The sequence below is a fragment of the Doryrhamphus excisus genome, linkage group LG9 (assembly GCF_037039965.1).
Source record: "Doryrhamphus excisus strain RoL-2023G ecotype Guam linkage group LG9, RoL_Dexc_Guam_v1.1, whole genome shotgun sequence".
NCBI classification, from domain to species: Eukaryota; Metazoa; Chordata; class Actinopteri; order Syngnathiformes; family Syngnathidae; genus Doryrhamphus; species Doryrhamphus excisus.
The window spans coordinates 328,363-347,027 of record NC_136365.1 but is presented as its reverse complement, the minus strand read 5'-3'; the positions used below and the strand labels follow the sequence as shown (position 1 = coordinate 347,027).

Here is an 18,665-nt window from a genome sequence, read left to right as displayed (position 1 = left end):
AATACCCAAATTAATCCTTCTCGTTTAAGAAACTGCCCCGAATCTCAACTCATTACGTGGATAAAAGACACTACACAGAAACAGTCTCTTCCGTTAAAACCTCTCCACCACCACGGGCAAGACCAAAGAGCTATCAAAAGACCTCAGGGACAAGATTGGAGAACTGTACAAGACTGGAAAAGTCTACAAGACCATCAACAAGACGTTTGCTGGGAAGAGACCGCTATGGGTAATAAAATTCATAAAGAAATACTTGTCCTCGCTCTGGAGTTCACCCGGTGGGGTGAGGATGACTGTGAGAAAGTGAGGGACCAGTCCAGAATTACAAGGGAGGAGCTGGGTAATGATGTCAAGAGAGTTGGGAGCACAGTCACCAAAAAAGGCAATAGTACAACACTTTAAAGTTTGACAAGCAACACCTTAATGACTCAGACAAGGCTCGGTACAATGTTAATTGGTCACATGACGCTAAAATTGAGATCTTTGGGATCGAGTGGACTGGAGACTTGGCGAATATGACCTAACAACACAGTCGCTACTGCCACACATGCTTTGGAGATGTGTGCAAATGTGTGACCTTTGTGCTTGCCAACCTGGCAACCTGGTCTCTACACCAACTGTGCCATCGTACTAAGCTGGGTCTTATTCCGTTTCCCTCAGTTAAATAACCCCGCCATACCAAATAGGTTATTTTCTCCACTGTATGTCATTAAAATGTCACTTTGTGGAAATGAAGTTGGCCCACAGTGAGAAAAAGGTTAAACATATCCGAGGTAAAATCTCTTGGAGGAGGGAGCAAGGCATCATAGGAGACATGTTCTTTATTGGACCTCCGTGGCTCAATTACAGGCCAGGAAAGTGATTTCAGCACAAGTGCGGGAAGATGAGAAAGGATGAGGATGGAGTAACTGTTCCCATGGGAGTGATGAAGAAGATGCCCACCTCAGAGTGCCAGGTAAGGGAGAGGAAAAGACCGGATCAAAGCGCTTCCGTTTAGAAAGCTGCACCACTCGTGTTATTTCTTGGAACTTTTTCCCCTTTGTGGTGGACTATCTTTGTAACAACCCTTTGCAAAGGCAGCAAAGAAATAAAGTAAGTAAAGAAATAAAAATGGATAAAGAATTAAGAGATTGGAAAAAAAAGATGAAATAAGCAAAACAAAACAAAAACAAGAAACATTAAAAATAATGATTGATAAATGATTAGAATAACTAATATAAATGTACTGAACATATAAATAAATACCGGACTAAGTGACTGCAGCATTCATCAATATTTATATCCACAGGCATCACCATAAATGATACCACCTCTGACACCGAGTACAGGCAGGAGTACAGGCAGGAGTACAGGCAGGAGTACAGGCAGGAGTACAGGCAGGAGTACAGGCAGGAGTACAGGCAGGAGTACAGGCAGGAGTACAGGCAGGAGTACAGGCAGGAGTACAGGCAGGAGTACAGGCAGGAGTACAGGCAGGAGTACAGGCAGTCCTTGTGTCCCGATGTTTCCTGCTTACATACGCACTACCATCAATTATTAACAAGTACAAAAGAAAAACAGCTAGTTTCGGTCATGTGGCAAAACAATAAAAGTTGTTATCAGGCGTGGCTACACTTAGGGAGGATTACGCCATTTTCCTTCCTTTTGGTTAACTTTTTCCCCTTCATTATGTATGAGGGTTCGGATCTCTGTTGGGGCATCTTACTCCAGCGTCCTCCCACATTCTAAAAACACAACAATGTTAGGTTGATTGGAGCATGATGAGGACACGTGGATTGGAAAAAAAAAAAGAAAAGGATTGAGATGCACATTCTTCTGATGGCAGTGCGCCATCGAAAAGGAAAGTTTTAGTGAAAGTGAAGCAAAATTGGACATTGGAAAGCCGCACGGTGGTCAAATGGTTCACATGCAGGCCACACAGTCAGGGGATCGGGAAGACCGGGTTCACATCTCCACTCGGCCATCTCCGTGTGGAGTTTGCATGTTCTCCCCGTGCATGCGTGGCTTTTCTCCGGGTACTCCGGTTTCCTCCCACATTCCAAAAACATGCTAGGTTAATTAGCCACTCCAAATTGTCCATAGGTATGAATGTGAGTGTGAATGGTTGTTTGTCTATATGTGCCCTGGGATTGGCTGGCCACCAGTCCAGGGTGTACCCCGCCTTTTGCCGAAGACAGCTGGGATAGGCTCCAGTATACCCGCAAACATAGTGATGATAAGCGGCATAGAAAAAGAACAGATGGATATTCTAAAATACTCAAAAAGCAAAGAAACAATGACCAACATTGGTTGCATGCCCGGTCTAAAACGCAACAATCATAAAGGATAAAGATGGCAAAAGATCTGCCCCAATAAAATGGCCAGTGCCAAGTGAGCAGTGTAATGGTATCATTATGGAGACGTCCTCCTGCCAGTGTGCAGCAGAAAACTAAAGAATTGTTGTATTTTTTACTACCGTTTCATTTACTTCTCGTATTGAATGTTTGAATTCCTGTATTTGAAATGCCCTCATGTGTTCTGTGAACAGCGCCAGCGACTTAGGTGCTCATCTAACCATCATTTCAGTGGTAGGAACGAGGACCTCCAGTAGAAGTGAAGCAGCTGCTCTCCCAAATATTCACGCAGCAACACACGACACATACCCTGAATGCTGTCCCCTCCTCGATGATGGTTGGCAGCTGAGACAGGCAGATATCCACAGCCAGGTCCCACGCTTGCCTGGTCACGGGTGACATGCACAATTCACAACATCAGAAGCGGTGACTGCATTGTGGGTAATAATATGCAGATACACACACAAACATCACTTAGCACATATTCACCTTATTGGTTTCTACCTGTACTCTTTACAGTATATTTCAAGCCTGGGGCCGAGAGAGGGCGGCAGGCAGCCTTTTATTCCTTTCTAAAGCAGAGTATTCACTCATGGCCATCATAACTAATTCATAGGGTTACGCAACACAATGTGGACCCCCCCATCACAGCTTGTCTATTCTCTCTGTCTCCTTTTCACTTTTCTGCTTGGTGTTGCGCTGCCGTGCGCTGTTCTGTAACGTGATGTTCAGCAGCTGACTGAAATTGCTCTTTCTGCTCCAAAACTGCTTCCATCATCAGCAGCTTTATCAGCAGCCAATGTGGTACAGTGTATTGGTTTCTCTCTGTTACAACTGATACATCGCATGGACAATGCATTCCCTTGACGTGGGTAAAAATACTTCTGGTTTCTCGTGAGGTTGCACCGTCCTTTTGTGACGTATATTACATATTCACTGGTGCATGGGCCGGATAAATTGGGAAATGTCAAACAGCATGGAAGCTACATTTTCTACATTTGTACTCGGGGTGTAACGGTGCGTGCATTCGTAATGTGATTTTTCGGTACGGAACCTTGGGTTCAGCAGTAAGGCGTACTCTTTTAATATTAGTGATAGTGGCATGGAGATACCAGCTTTTCATCACGTCCATAATAAAAATGACCACAGTGCACTAACTACTGAATACATAACCTTGACAAAAATGCAATATGTAGGTTACGTAACTGTTTGGGTCTGCATAGAAAGACGGCCATCTCCAAACAAGCAGATAGAAAAGAAGCAGGGGAGTGGAATCAGCAAATATGGAGTCAGTGTAAGTCAGCTAATGGCTGCCGATACCAACGAGCGACTCATCACCAAAACCTGTCAGAGTGTGAGGTGCATGTGAAGAGGAGACGGCAGTCAACAGATGAGCGTGAGGGACAATGTGAGGCTGACTCAGCTCTTTTTCTGTTGGCTGCAAAGAGCGGTGCACGCACACACACACACACACGCACACACGCACATTTCCACATTTGTACACACTCCCACACTGGAACGTCGACAGGGAGTAATCAGTCTGGGATTTTTCCTCTATCCATTTCAATAACAACTGTTTATGTTCAGGCATCGATCCAGCAACCCCTAAATTGTTTAATTACCTCATTCAAGTCTACCATTCCTGATCTAACTTTTACTTTTCAAGCAGACTTTTATCTCGGGTATATGTTCGATTGCTCCCTCACTCCTGTTATCTGGATCTCCCTGTCATGGTGTGCTCCTTAATCCTGCTGCAGTGAAGCGCAGGTCTTAATTGTTGAGGCCACGATGATGGCAATGATCAGCGTCACCGAGAGCACCGTTCTTTACAATAACGCATGCCTTATTGTTACACAACAAGTTGCCCCGCGAGGCACAGAGTGAGAGAGGTTTTCTTTGATTCTCAACAAGACAGATAATGAGTGGGAGGGAGCTGCCAAGCATTTATAGATAAGAAACACAAACTAGTGGGAGAATTGCTTGTGTAATTGAAGGGATAAGGATGATGTAACAGCATTGTTAAACAGTGTGGAGAGACATGGGAAGTCATCATGGATGCTTGGATTATACCCTATCATCATCTATCTTCAATCATTTCTTTGATCTAAATGAACACAGGATCAATATTATTATCGTCAGTATTTGATACCCTGCTGACTTTATAAGTTTAAAAAAAAAAAAAAAAAAATCACAAACGCTTGATTGCAGTTGTTGCTGCTAAGGGTGGTCCAACCATTAGCTTTAGCGGGAAATCACTTTTCTACCCAGGGCCATGTAGGTTTGGACTTTTTCCTTAATAATAATAAAAACACATTTAAAAACTGCATTTTGTGATTAGTTGCGTTGTCATTGACTAATATTTATTTTTTGATGAACTAGAACATTGACAATAGGTGTTGGAAGACGAGACGATTGTCGGGAAGAAAGGTTACTTTTTTTCCTGAAACAAGAATAGTAGAGCTCTATCAAGGGTATTATTGAGCTGAGATTGACAAATAGGTTTGACGTAAGTAATGGCGCCGTATTGCACGTTAGATTCACACTTCCCATGCAGTGCTTGCAGCTGCTTTTACCGCCATTTGGCTACATTTCTCATTTTACAAATGAGCTTCATTAATTTTTGGCTGGTGGCATTTATATCACTGCACGGCCTTTAAAAAAGTTACATTGCACCATCGTAAAATATGGATTGCGCCGTGGCGAAGCTCTCGTCTAATCAAGAATGTATTTGGTCATTTACTGCAAGTGTGTGTGTGGGGGGTGGGGGGTGGGGGGGGGGGGTTATGTGAGGAGACCTTCTGCTGTATCATGATGACAGCATGTCTTAGCGTGTCTTACCACATGGCGTGCATGTATGTCGGAGGCAAGCGTGGGCTGCTGACTGGTGTGCAGTTGTACGACCTCATTATCCGCTCCGCTAATAGGAAATTGCGGAACAAACTGGCCACCAGAAGGTCCTGGCGAAACAACTTCTGGAACAAATCTACACAGACAGACAACAAAGGAAGCATTTAACACAAATACGTCACTTTAACAAAGGAAGATGAAAGATGAAATGAAAACTACTTCTGAACTTCCATGGTGTCCCAACTCTAAAGGATCCACTAGCCCTTCCTAATAGTATCTGGGATACAAAAATACATACAGCAAACAATAAAAGCCTCATTTGGGGGTGTACCTCCGCTCACAGTGGCAGGCTTTCATTGCTGGGGCCGTGCGGGGATGAATCGGAAAGCCAATATAAATGAAATCTTCAAGATGGAAGCCTCTCAATGCACAAAGTCATCATTCAGGCTTAAATGTTGGTTGATATGATGCACACAGAGCAAGGAACAACTTGCTGCTCCGTATACTTCGGGCTGTGGTCTCGTCACACTGTGAGGCGTTCGAGCGCACTGGCAATTTTGTGTGTTAGGCCTAATCATTTTTATTCACGTACCGCCTATGGCAATTGACGTACGCACTTTGGGAACCACTGGCATACTCCTTTCACCCAGTAATTTATCAAAAGTTGGACACAAGCAGACGCATTTCATGTAGATCCATGTCTGCAAGATTATCGTATACGATAAACATAATCAAATCAGACATTGTGACAGATGTCACTCCAGATCTGTTATACCAATTTTGAATGTGTCAGTTTGTAATTGCATGTGTATTATTTTTGCCTTTTCTGTTTACTTGACATGTAGAGGTATAATGTTTAAAAAAATGGTAGTGTGTATGCTGGACCGTCGTCTCGATGATTGGAATTAGCTCTAAAGAGACTCATTACTGGGATTCTCCCCAACGTGGGCTGCTTCATTAGCAGTTCAGGCCCCGGGGGTTTAAACGGCTCTGGCAGCCATCAGCATTGTCACATTGCTATTCAAGCTAGGAGTGTCACTGTGTCTGTGGATCTGTTTGCAAAGACGACAGGCGGGATGTGCACACATATAAAAATAGATGTGGGGTGACACACCAGAGGAGATCATTCATGAGATTTGGTCCAACGAACGAACGAGACGAGACATTCTTTTTTAATTTTAACATTCATTCCAAAAAGTAAAATGAAAGAGTACAAACCTTTCTATTTAACCATCACGTGACAATCCAGGTTTGTTTTGAAATGTTGGACGTCCCACAGGTTGCTGCTAAACGATATTACTATGTATTATTATTAATTACTATGATATTATTATGTTTTTGAGACCAAATCAACCACTAATGTTATGCGTGTATGATATAATAATAAAATATTTGATGAAAATATTTGATCGTGATTAACCACAATTTGTCAATAGTTAACTCGGAATTAATTGCATGTAATCACAGATAGAAATGCATTTTTATCTATGATAAGTATGGGATATCTATTTGTGGTAAATGATTCGATGTGCAACTACAACGAACTATGGCCGTTATTTACAACAATACAGCCAGCAAGTATATTTTTGTAGTACTACTACTACTACTACTTTCTCTTTCAGCTTTTCTCTATTACTATTTTTATTTATTATTAGCATATTAGCTCTTAACCTCGCCCACAAATGTTCAGCAAAGAGAAAATGTGACAGAGTGAGACCTCACACACTGGGCCATTAATGCAGTGACAGCCCTAATAATAGGTACAAATATAATCATATAATGAAATACTTCCTTTAATATGTCATCTTTCACTTTGGTGACATGTATTTTCTCACAGCCAATTTCTACATTTCAACATTTGCGGCATTTTTTAATTGCTGGCTTTTCAGTGGTATCAGTGAGCCTTGACTGTCAGGACAAATGTGCTTCATCCCACTGTGAAAAGCGCAATTTTGAATAATACTTTGCATACTTCAAAGAACGGATGAATGTAGAAAATGAGTAAGGGGGTGTGGGGGGTGGAGGTTCTGATGTCTGTGAATGATGGGGTTACAGGCATCAGTCAGAGCAGCGCTAAAGAGGATGAATAACGGGGAGGCAGTCGGGCCTGATGACATACCAATGGAGGTAAGGAAGTACTTAGAAAGAGGTATGGAAGTACTATTTTTAACAAGATGTCTGGGAAAATGTGGTGCCAATCTTGAAGAACAAGGGTGATCTTCAGAGTTATGACAAGGAGCGGGGTGTAGAGGTGACAGGCCAGAGTAATGGAAGCATGAATGGATTTTTGGGAGACAAGCTTGTAGAGGTCAGCGAGGACATGCCGGGGGTAGGACAGAGGTAGGACAGAGAGAGGAAGATGGAACAAACTGCAAGCTGAAACTAGAAGACACTATGCTGCTTTTACTGAGAGACAATCACTGCGCCAGAAGCTCAAAACAAAATTCATCTCCATTTGAGGACCCGTCTGGGACGTCGTACCTTACATCACATACCTGCATTGTTTTCCAACTGCATTCTTTTACTGTTACCCACGCTTGAGTTATTACTATACTGATTTATGGAAGCCCTTGTTTGAAATTATGGGCAATTCCAACATGTTTACTCATGCATGCAATGTGTCACCTCTGGGCAGCACGTTCCAGGCTATAGTATCAGTGATGGCCGTGAAGATCCAGTTGAGCTCGCCGAGGGGAGTGCGCCTGTCATTGAGCCTGCCAGGGATTCTGCACACCACACAACACACACAGATGGCTCGGTGTTAGCGGCTCACAGCGTGTCACATGCATGACTCAGAGAACAAAGCGGCAATCGATCACAAGTGTCACCACAACAAGTCTGAGGCTTTTTACATTTGCAGGCATTCTGGCTTTAATTCAGCGTGACAGACCAATAATGCAAACACACTTTGAATATTCATGTGTGTTATACAATTGTTCGTACATGCTGCTGGAATCCATGACTTGAAGACAGAAGGCACACGTTGGAGAAAACAGATGTAAAATTGACATTTACAGTCCTGTCGCTTTTAAATGCTCGTACAGTATACTATAGTATGCAGGTAGTATCAGGTTCCAGACTATCCCACTTGCCAACTTTTTTTTTCAAACATTTGGAATATTCAGGAGTGTACTTCCCTGAGAGTGCAAACCACGTGAAGGAACATAAATGGGACATTGACTTTCACTTTTCTCCCTTCAATGTACTCAGAGAGAGCACTTCAACGCTGTTACCACATTGACCTACTGATGATGCAACCTTCTGAACCGAGGGTGCAGAAAGTCATACTTGAAGGTTTTAGACAATCCAGAAAATGTTACTATTGGTCAATGACATACATTGAACAACATGTAGGATTTAAATTCAACTTATGGGGGGGGGGGACTCAGGGCGATGTAGGTTATGACCCCCCCCCATTAGAACATAACCAATTAATTTAGCTCTATCAGTCCAGAAAAGGTTATCATCCATAAACGTCTATCTATCTCAATGACTGCCACGACCTTTGGGAAAATACTCTGATGAGACAAAAGATGAACTTATTGGAAGGTGTGTGTCCCATTATATCTGCCATAAAAGTAACACCGCATTACAGAAAAAAAACATCATATTGACAGTAAAATATGGTGGTGGTAGTGTGATGGTCTAGGGCTGTTTTGCTACTTCAGGATCTGGAAGACTTGCTGTGATAATTGGAACCATGAATGCGGGTGTCTGAAACCAACTTGGGGTATGCAGCAGGAAAATGATCCAAAGCACACCAGTAAGTCCATCTCGGAATGGCTGAACAACAAAAAAACTGCAGGCCTCACTTGTCTCAGTTAAGATCAGTGTTCAAGACCCCACCATAAGAAAGACACAGGGCAAAAACAGCCTGCATGGTAGAGTTCCAAGAAGAAAAGCACTGCTGAACAAAAACTAAAATGCAATCTTTACTTCTGTAAACACACGGCAACGCGTGTGACGTCATGCTTTGGCCCAGGCACATTACTTCCCAGAAGCTTTGGGTTGTTTTTTTTGGTAATGTGAATGACCACATCGGATGTGAACTAAAAAACCCGAATTGGGCACCATACCCTGCAGTGTGGATGTAGTCTTAGTGAAGGTCGTTCCCTCCCTACACAGATTTGTTGAGAAAGTCACTGCAAAGGAGCACTCAGCAGTTTTAATCCTCTTTGTATTCACAGTAATATACTGTATATTGGGCTGAAGCAACTAAGTTAGATGGCTGGATCACTTGACAGGCAGCAAAAAAAAAATTGTCAAGGTTTCTCTTGGTCAACATAGAATTCCATAGAACCATAGAATTCAAACTGGATAATGAAGTGGGCTTTTAATCAGTACCAATAATCACAACCTCCTACTACTTCTTAGTGTAATATCAACTTACTACATATGCATTTGTCAACTTTCTAATTTGCTTAATTGCTTCCACCATTTCATTATTTCAGTGAAGTAATATGTTTGTGTGACTGCAGTCACTAGTATTACATTTCTTACTTGTATTCTACCGCTGTTGTCAAGAATTGTCTTTGATCTCATCTGATCTTTCATTCTTAGGATATCTGAAGCGTCTGCTGGGAAGTGTCAGGAGCACAATGTAGGCCATTGCTTACGACTTCAGAAGAACTGCCTTTTGGAGTTCCACCTGGGACCAAACTTGTTGATGTTCATTGTTTTATAGTTCACAGTTCACATCGTCAATCCCAAATCCTTTATGTATATTTTCGGTGAGGAGATGGCCTTCAAGAGCCTAGTATGTGGAGTATGGGCTAAAGCTACCCGACCATGCACTGAAGCCTTCAAAACAAAAGTGGCATTGGGAAAACAAACATCCATTGCACTTGGTAAAGTTAGTGGACTTTTTCAAGAGAAGCAGAGATGGGCTACTGAGCTGTCATGCCACTGACTGGCAACTGCATTTCTTCGTGACAAGGCTGAGCTTGTTAAACCAAGTCCATTTCATTGAGTGACTGACCACAAATCAAACTCACAGTGTGAATATTTCAATGGGCCTGGGTCCACTTGGTACTGGAAAAGCTAGGTCAAAAGGGTTAAGGACCCCTGGTCCAAAGCAGACCACACTTTATTAACTCTTGTTAATGTGCAAGCCAATCTTGTATCTCTAAGAACATTAAAGTCAACTGCAAGCATGGCCAAGGAGAGGGATCAGTACATGCATGAGAAGGTGTTATGTGTGACTCAGTATGTGAAAAAATAGTGAGAAATACTGTTGCGAGAGAGAGAGAGAGCGAGAGAGAGCGAGAGAGCTTCAGCAAGTATACACGTGAATACATCGTGAGCGGGGAAAATCCACATGCACTCAGTATCGTGACTGCCTTATCTAAAAAGACCATTGTGACTGGCTAGTGCCAGAATGTGTGCTGGATATACGTGGGAAGCCGAGACAGGAGGGTGGCGCAGATGGCCAGCACAAAGACAAATAGTGAATTTAATAAACTGCTCAAAAACCACGTTGAAAGAAGTAATAAGTCAAGGATGAACTTGCTCTCTTGTGTTTTGCATGACCTTATTCTGTACCGGGTAAGTTGGACATATGACCAAACAAACATTTAAAAAAAGAGCTCACCTGCATTTCCATCTTCATGACTCATACTAGATGCCAGTTCTCCTTTATGAAATTACAGTACCATAAATTCTAGTACATAATCTGCTATTTCATCTTCAGAACTACTACTAATTGGGAGTCAGTGAGGAAACTGTAGCGCTGTCTTTCTCAGGACCCAATCACAAGTTCAGAGCATTCTCAACAAGCTTGTCAACCGATTGGGATTGCTGGAGGCCAGTATACTTTATACAACATTAGAACAGCAACAGTCTAAAAACTAAACTTATCACACAGCAACTTGACACCCCAATCTGACAAATGTAAAAACATGGACCAATACCAGTTTTTAATTGGTGGGGGCTCTTTTAAAGTTTTCCCATAATGCATTGCATTTGAGCAACGCATTCGTTGGGGTGCTGCAATGACATCAGCCTCCCACTGGGCTATAGGCACATTGCTATATGGTTTACCTAGTTGTACCCTACGCCAGAAATCTACGCTCAGAACACGCTGGTCTTTTGAGACCAAGTATGCGGGCTCTAGAGCCTTTTCTATTTGGGCTCCAACACAGCTGAATGCCCTGCCTGCCGTTATTAGAGCTGCTACCTCAGTAGAAATGTTTTTAGATATAATTTTATACTTCAGCATTTAGTTAATACTATTCCTGGCCTGTTTGACTCCTTTATTCATTAATCAAGTCTATTCAAGTGACATAGCCCTTGCCATGGTTCACTCTTGATGCAACATGACAAACCTCTACCCCTCAGTGAAAAATGTCAACTTTCATGTTTTTACAATACCTCACAGAAGTGAGTTCACACTCACATTTCAACAAAAAAAATTTCATGGGACAACACTGAAAAAAGAACACTTTTAAACAATGTACAGTAGTCAGTGTACACCTTGGATTATAGTGAAAATGGACTGTCCCCCTCATAAGTCATCAGACAATCATTGAAAGTCGGTGTCAAGAAAAGCCAGTACAACCTCAAGCGAAACTATCCAAAGTTGGCACAAAGTGTGAATATTTCATGTATGCCATTATTTCCAAACAGTGTCTTAACTCTCTCGGGCATGGAGGTTGCCTCTGGAATCTTTTTCCACTGCTGGATCCACTGTAACATCCACTGTGGGTGTTAGACCCATTGCACTCCTCCACAGGTACTTAATAGGGTTTAGGTCTATCACATTTACCCTCAGCTTCTTTAGCAAGGCAGTGGTCGTCCTGGGGGTGTATTTGGGCTCCTTATGCTGGAATACTGCCGATTATCACTAGTCCTGATTAGCACAATCAAGACAGAAGAGAAAACCTAAGACTTAAGATTGAAAGCCAACCTAGACTAAGAATGTATAATTTCCTAATGATGTGTCTGCGTCAAATGCGATCATGAAGTCTCCTCAGCCAATTTAGTGCTGAGCTTTCACTTGACTTTCTGTAGCATGGGAATAAGTCACACCTTGGTTCTGGATTTGACATCCATATTATCAACTAATATCCATCTGGGAGAGTGTGCCAAACAGCAAAACATGTTCAGTTGGCAAGAGACCTGTGCTAAAGAAATATGGAGCTTTAAATGTGCCAAATTACCCCCGCTTCGGCTGGGAGACAAATAAAGGTAGAGAATTACACAATAGGGAAAGTAAGTATTGCATTTGATCCTGTGCTTTGGTATTTTGTAAGTTTACTCAATTAGAAAGACGGAGACAGTCTTTGTAGACTGGAATGGGCTACAAAAGCATCCATAGGAAGCTTGGTGAGAAACGGATGAGCAAAAACGGAAGATAGCACGGAAGATAGCCCTCACTCTTGGGCTCCATGCAAGATTTCACCCATTGATTTTGAGAAAGGTGAGGGACGAGCCCAAAGGTTCTAATGATGTCAAGGGATTCGGGAGCACAGTTGCCAAGGAAAGCATTAGTCACACACGTTGCTGTAATGGATGGAGATCCAGCAGTGCCCATCTGAGGTTTCACAATCAACACATGAAGAGTCAGACAAGGTTTAGGAGAATGTGATGTGGTCACGTGAGACCAAAATGGAGTTATGTGGCATCAAGTGGACTGGATGCATTTGAAGGCAGAAAAATGGTGACTATTATCCCGACTGTTAAACGTGGAGGTGGAAACATTCTGCTTTGAGGATGTTCCTCTGAGCAAAACCCCTCCTGACGTGTGCCAACTACAAGAAACTTCTGGCCTTCTGTGTTTGCCAACAATGCCCCTTTTTACTGGGATCAAATACTTACTTCCCACAATCAGTAAAACCACAGGGTTAGGTTAGTTATGTTTCAGTATACATAAAAAGTACACTATTTTGTCATACAATATGGCTCATGTCTTGATGTCGTGATATGAAGGTATATGAGGTATATAGGTGCACGTATACTATAATGTGTACTTAGTGTACCTTTCGGGTTTCCGCTGACTTTCCGGGTTTCCGCTGACGTTTTGTATAAACTGTATTTCATGTTATTTTGTCTAGCATGAAATGATGGACTGTTCATATCTTTGTAACCTCCAAAATCAAATAGTTGTTTTCCCCACTGTACCTCCATGACGACTATCAGCAACATGACAGCTGACAACAGGGAGGAGAGCCCAATATAGACATGGCCAACATGCAGACATAAGAAAGAAAATTTTAATCTCTGTAGACCTTGTCCTCTTGAACAAAAGTTTGTATAAAAGTATGAATAGTTTTAAGGTATGAAAGGAAACTTATGAATATGACTTACTTCTCAATCAGGTCTAACGTAACCCCTGGCACCAACTTGGAGCTCTTCTGCATACAAAACCTTGAAAAAAGAAAGAAACAAGTGAATTTGAGTAATAAAGACAACAACCAACATGAGGACAAAAGGCGTCCATTACTCAACACTGACAGTTTCAAAGATTCTATTCATGTCGCCATTTCCTTGACTGGTGTACTTTGGTGATCTCCGGTACACGGAGGGGGCGGTATTACCGTTTAGCATGGCTGTGTTGTGTGGAGATGTACATGGCCAGCCGTGAGTCACAGCAGGGTGCCTTGATAGGTGGGAGGAGAGAGTCCATTTGTCTGTCATTGCCCACCTACAGGGGGATGTGTGTCTATGTGTCTACACACGTGTATATACACGTGTGTAGACATGTATATATACACGTGTGTAGACACGTATATATACATGTTTCTACTTATACAGCATTTTGTCAAAAGAAACACGTTGGTTTTAATTGGTGCGGGTAAACTTTGGCACAGATCCGATACCAAGTAAATACAAGGGCGGTACTGGCCGAGTCTTTCAATATCATTGAATGATTTTGGTGATTTTACCTGGAATTTGTTATCATCACTAGAATCAGAAAGACAAAGATTTTAGTGAATACAATGTATTGTATTCACAATGTGAATTTAACCATACATAAATACAGCATAAGACAATGTAACAGATAAAATAATACAATTATTCCCTTTTATTACTTACAACTGAACTTACCTATGTTGTATTGCTGATTACTAAAGAGCTTAAAAACGTAGAGACAAGCTTTTTTCCCGGTATATACTATGTCTATATAGCCCAAGAACACAATCTTCTGTGTGCCTTGAAAAATCAAAATCACGAAAATTGTCAGTGCTGAAAGGGGCGGCTTTTTAAAAATATCTTAATGATCAGTTGTGTTCCATTCTACTTTTGGAGTACTATCAACGTGTACGAGTGGCAGGGTACTCATGGTATGCCAAACAGGCTGTGGGGGTACACAAGATAAAAAGGGATGGGAAACACTGACGTAAGGTACTGACACCAAACTTGAAAGGTGACATCCCTCACGACATAATCCAGCCTGGGCCTGGAGTGTCTGGCGTTAAGAGGAAATTAAGTAGGGATACAACAGCGGCATCGCGGATGTTTTCAATGATTTGCTCCACACCAGCTACTGTGATTGCCTCGGCCTGCACCAATGCAATCGACAGTTGTATGTTATTACTTGGATTTGACATAGCCAGGATTCTTTTAACAAACAACAAAAACACTGCAATCTCTGTAAGAAGAGAAAAGGCAAATCCCCAAACATGAGCAGATGTGGTAAACAAAAAGGGAGTCTGGCAGCAAGAGTCAAGCCCATGTAAACAGAGATAGACAAAGCAGAAGGGCTGCATTAGGAGAGCTTTTTCTACCCAACCCCTGTGTAAAGACGTCCCGGTAGATAAAAATGGAGAGGTTGGCAGAGAGGAGACATCATGGAAGACAGGAGGGAGTTTTACTGTGCTCTTATCTACAGCTATTTTGATTCACATCCCACTCCAGAAAAGGCTACCTTGGATACTCCGAAAGGGCCATGAAGTCTGAAGAATACAATTAGCAGAATACAGGACATATTTCAATTAAAATATTTCTCTTTTTAACGAAGCACGGATGCAACAAAGCACCACAATCCATTTACAGCTTCAAGGTGCCAAAAAAGGAGCAAAACATACGGCTGTGGGAACTTTCAGGAATTATTGCTTTTGCCAAAGTAAGAGACCTATTGATTTTGAATGCTATCCAAGACAAGAGGGTCAATATTACTAAGGTAAATCTTCAAACTTCCAGGGAAGGCCAAACTGATCCAAGATGCTTGAGTCGTAGCAACTGGCATCAAACGTGTATTAGTACATGTTCATGTTACGTTGGGAATATGCACTGGATCAAACGTCCGTGACTGACTGTCGGGAAAATAAGAATTAGGGGTGCGCCGATCGATCGGCCACCGATTTGCCCATATCAGTGAAAAAGCACTGGATCTATATCGACCGATATCGACCTTGCTTCATAACGCTGATGCCATACGCCGATGAGCTCCACCCCCGCTGCAGCAACCAGAACAAGCATATTTGCCGAGTGTGGGACTTCCTGTCTTCCTGTCTTTGTGAGAGTGATTTTCGTGGCAAAACGTGCCACAAAAAAATAACTCACCAGTTTAGATTGGCGTTAATGTTACCAAAATGAGCTCTTGACTAGTTTCATTTTGTAAAAGTAGCTCTTACAAGAAAACTAATTGCTATTGGTATCACCCGATTTCACTCAGAACATCCCTAATAAAAAGGGTTACATTATTCATGAGAATATTACATTATTCATGACAAGGGGTTATTTCACCCATATTGTGCAGGGGGATGCTGCCAGTGAACTTTCTGATGCTGGGTGTGGTGTTTATATTTATCCTGTACAATGGAACGCATGCATTGATGACATCATCATCCACCTCCACAAGACCTGATTTTAAAACAAAACTCAGTCGTAACCACATAGTCCATGAGTGTGCTCAACAATTTCACACTTCCGGCCCAAAGGGTTGTTGTGCATCATCCTTGTGAGGCATTCAATTTCTCTGACATTTGCCCATGGGCAAAGTTTAGCTTGGCAATTTCCAGCTAGATAGTGCTCAAACCTCGGGTGTCAGCAAAGCAAACATCCTGTTTTTGTGGTCAAGCTCTATGCTCAGTGTCAAACTAGTCCAAAAGTGATGGTTGATGGTAAAAACATCTCCCCCCTTCAAAAGGAAGCGATGGAAACCTGCTTTAAGGCCCATTACTAGGTCCAAGTAATGTTCCGATGCTGGAAACACTTGTGAAGAATGCACAGAAGGGCTGCAAAATTAGGAGATGGAAAGGAAAAAGTCCAAATGACGAGGAATAAAAAGCAAGCAGGCCCAATTGAAAATTACATTTAGAGGAAGAAAATGAAGAGGGGGTGGTTGTGGTCCAAAGTGTTTTCTCCAGATTCTTGAAAGCTGTCTACTGGCTTCCTGATCCAAGACATTCATCCAACCAGATTTCAGCAGCTCAATGGTACATCATTTCATGAACAAAAATAACCAGCTTATTTACACACATGCTGGTGATACACCATCGAGAGCCGCCGTGGTGTAGCGGTTTGCATTATGGACTCCAGACGAAACGCCCTGGGTTCGAATCTCCATGAGCAAGCATCATTGGCATTCGTCAGGAAGGGCATCCCGAATATAAAGTGCTCAAGCCAAAATCAGGATGCGGATGAAAAGATCCGCTGTGGCGACTACGCAATCAGGAAAAAAGAGGAAAGAAACAACAAACTGGTGATGAACTATTTGCTGAGGAATACTTCTACGTCTCAAAGTACCTCATATTCAATCGCTAATTTTCCAATTGACTGACAAGTGTAATAGGCGTAATGAATTGATTTTCACTCCAAACACACTTGTGGAATTTTGAGGAACCAAACATTTACATTTGTTTTCATTCTTGTGTAGATTTCGGTGTTACGCTTCAGCATGTCCTAGGTCTACTCCATGGTAGACCGGCTGGGCATGCCTGGAACATGGGAGGAATCTGAACCGCATGCCCAATCCACCTCTACTGTGAAGGAGCATCAGCTGGACTTGAAGGCCCTCTGGTGTGGCTGAGCTCCTCACCCTATCTGGAAGAGAGAGACCAGCCACGCTGCGGATAAAACTAATTGAGAGCTTTGCCCTCTGGCTCAGCGCGGACAGATGCTCAGCTGATCCACCGGGGTATCTCCTGTATCTCCTGTATCTCCTGTATCTCCTGCTCCGAAATTTCAAGTAGCAGCATATGCCCGGACAAGGGACACGGTCCGATGCCTTTTACAAGTACAAGCATATCACTGCCTTACTGTGGAGGGGTTTGTGTGCCTTGACCATGTAGTTTCCGTCATATTTACATCTCAAATGATATCAAATTTTATGAAACACTGTTTTGATATTTCACTAATTGAATAAACTATATACTATGTAAAACAGTTGTAATGTATATGACAAAAACTGACAGTATTGTATATTTACCGTTATTTATGGTTTTTACTGGCTTTTTTCCCTGCAAATCTGCACGACATATCCAAGCTCCGTCTCCAGTACCCTGCTCCAGTACCCACATCCCAGAAGCCATCCGGCCTATGGCAGCAGAGGGAAAATCCCTTGAAGATGGATCTCTGTCAGTAATGATTTTCTTCTCACCCGAGCAATGAAATGAAATGTAAGCATGCACTCAGCCTGCCTGCTTCTCCCCCCCCCCTCTCTGCACACCACCATCATCCATCCCTAGCTTCGCCTCATTAAAGTTTTAAAACCAAGATATGCAAACACATTGGTGTATCCTTTCGCCCACTCACATATTTCTACCTCGTACTCGTACTCCAGGGCTTTGTGAAATTAAGCAGAATAAAACGCCAAAATAGTGTGTTAGCAGCAAAAGGGAAGAATAAGGTAATGGCTGTTGCTGAGGTGTGGCGTTATGCTTCATTTACAGGGTGGCAGGGTTCACGCTCAAGGACTGTACCAACTACATACCGTCCTTAATGACGCTTCGTAAAAAACTTTGCCAACATGAAGATTGCCGTTATTCACCAACCGTGACCTCAGGTAGCAAATGCACCACAGGCATATCCATCAGGCATATCCATCATAGCCGTATGGCCGCTTGGGACCTCGGCTTATAGCTTGCCTTTTCAAATGCATTTGTTCTCAACTCCATATGTCATTGTCTTCTGTTATCATGCTATTTTCTACACGCATATGTTTGCTTTTACCTTGAATTACATCATTGACTTTTTGAAAGCACTTTATAATTCAATGTATTATTCTTCTTCTTTGGTGATCGCTGTGCTGCGCTGCACTGTACTGTACTACAAAAGGCTCCATGTAGAGGTACTAAGATAAACGATAAAAAAAAAGTCAGCACGGCACTGCATTGATGGCTCAATGGAAGGGTGCCAAAAGAGGGTTTAATTATTGGCATTTGCTGCCCTTTAAAACTACACAACAGTGCATATCCTAGCGTACTGAATCAAACTGTACTGCTTGACAACATGGAATAACACAGCACTCCCTACATAAATGATGTACTCTGTATTTTGTGTGTGAATGACTGCTGACGTGATGCAATCGCCATCGAGCGAATG

General features: G+C 42.4%; 1 protein-coding gene across 4 annotated transcripts in view; it reads right to left on the bottom strand.

The window, feature by feature from the left end:
• rptor (regulatory associated protein of MTOR, complex 1) overlaps nucleotides 1-18,665 on the bottom strand; it is a 113,174-nt gene that overhangs the window by 51,842 nt on the left and 42,667 nt on the right. For all 4 annotated transcript variants that reach the window (XM_058073540.2, XM_078793126.1, XM_058073619.2 and 1 more), the window contains exons 8-11: nucleotides 13,485-13,544; nucleotides 7,806-7,906; nucleotides 5,172-5,316; nucleotides 2,643-2,718 (exon numbers count right to left, since the gene is read on the bottom strand). In XM_058073540.2, coding sequence (XP_057929523.2) covers nucleotides 2,643-2,718; nucleotides 5,172-5,316; nucleotides 7,806-7,906; nucleotides 13,485-13,544 — 382 coding nt within the window. The remainder of the gene's footprint in view (nucleotides 1-2,642; nucleotides 2,719-5,171; nucleotides 5,317-7,805; nucleotides 7,907-13,484; nucleotides 13,545-18,665) is intronic.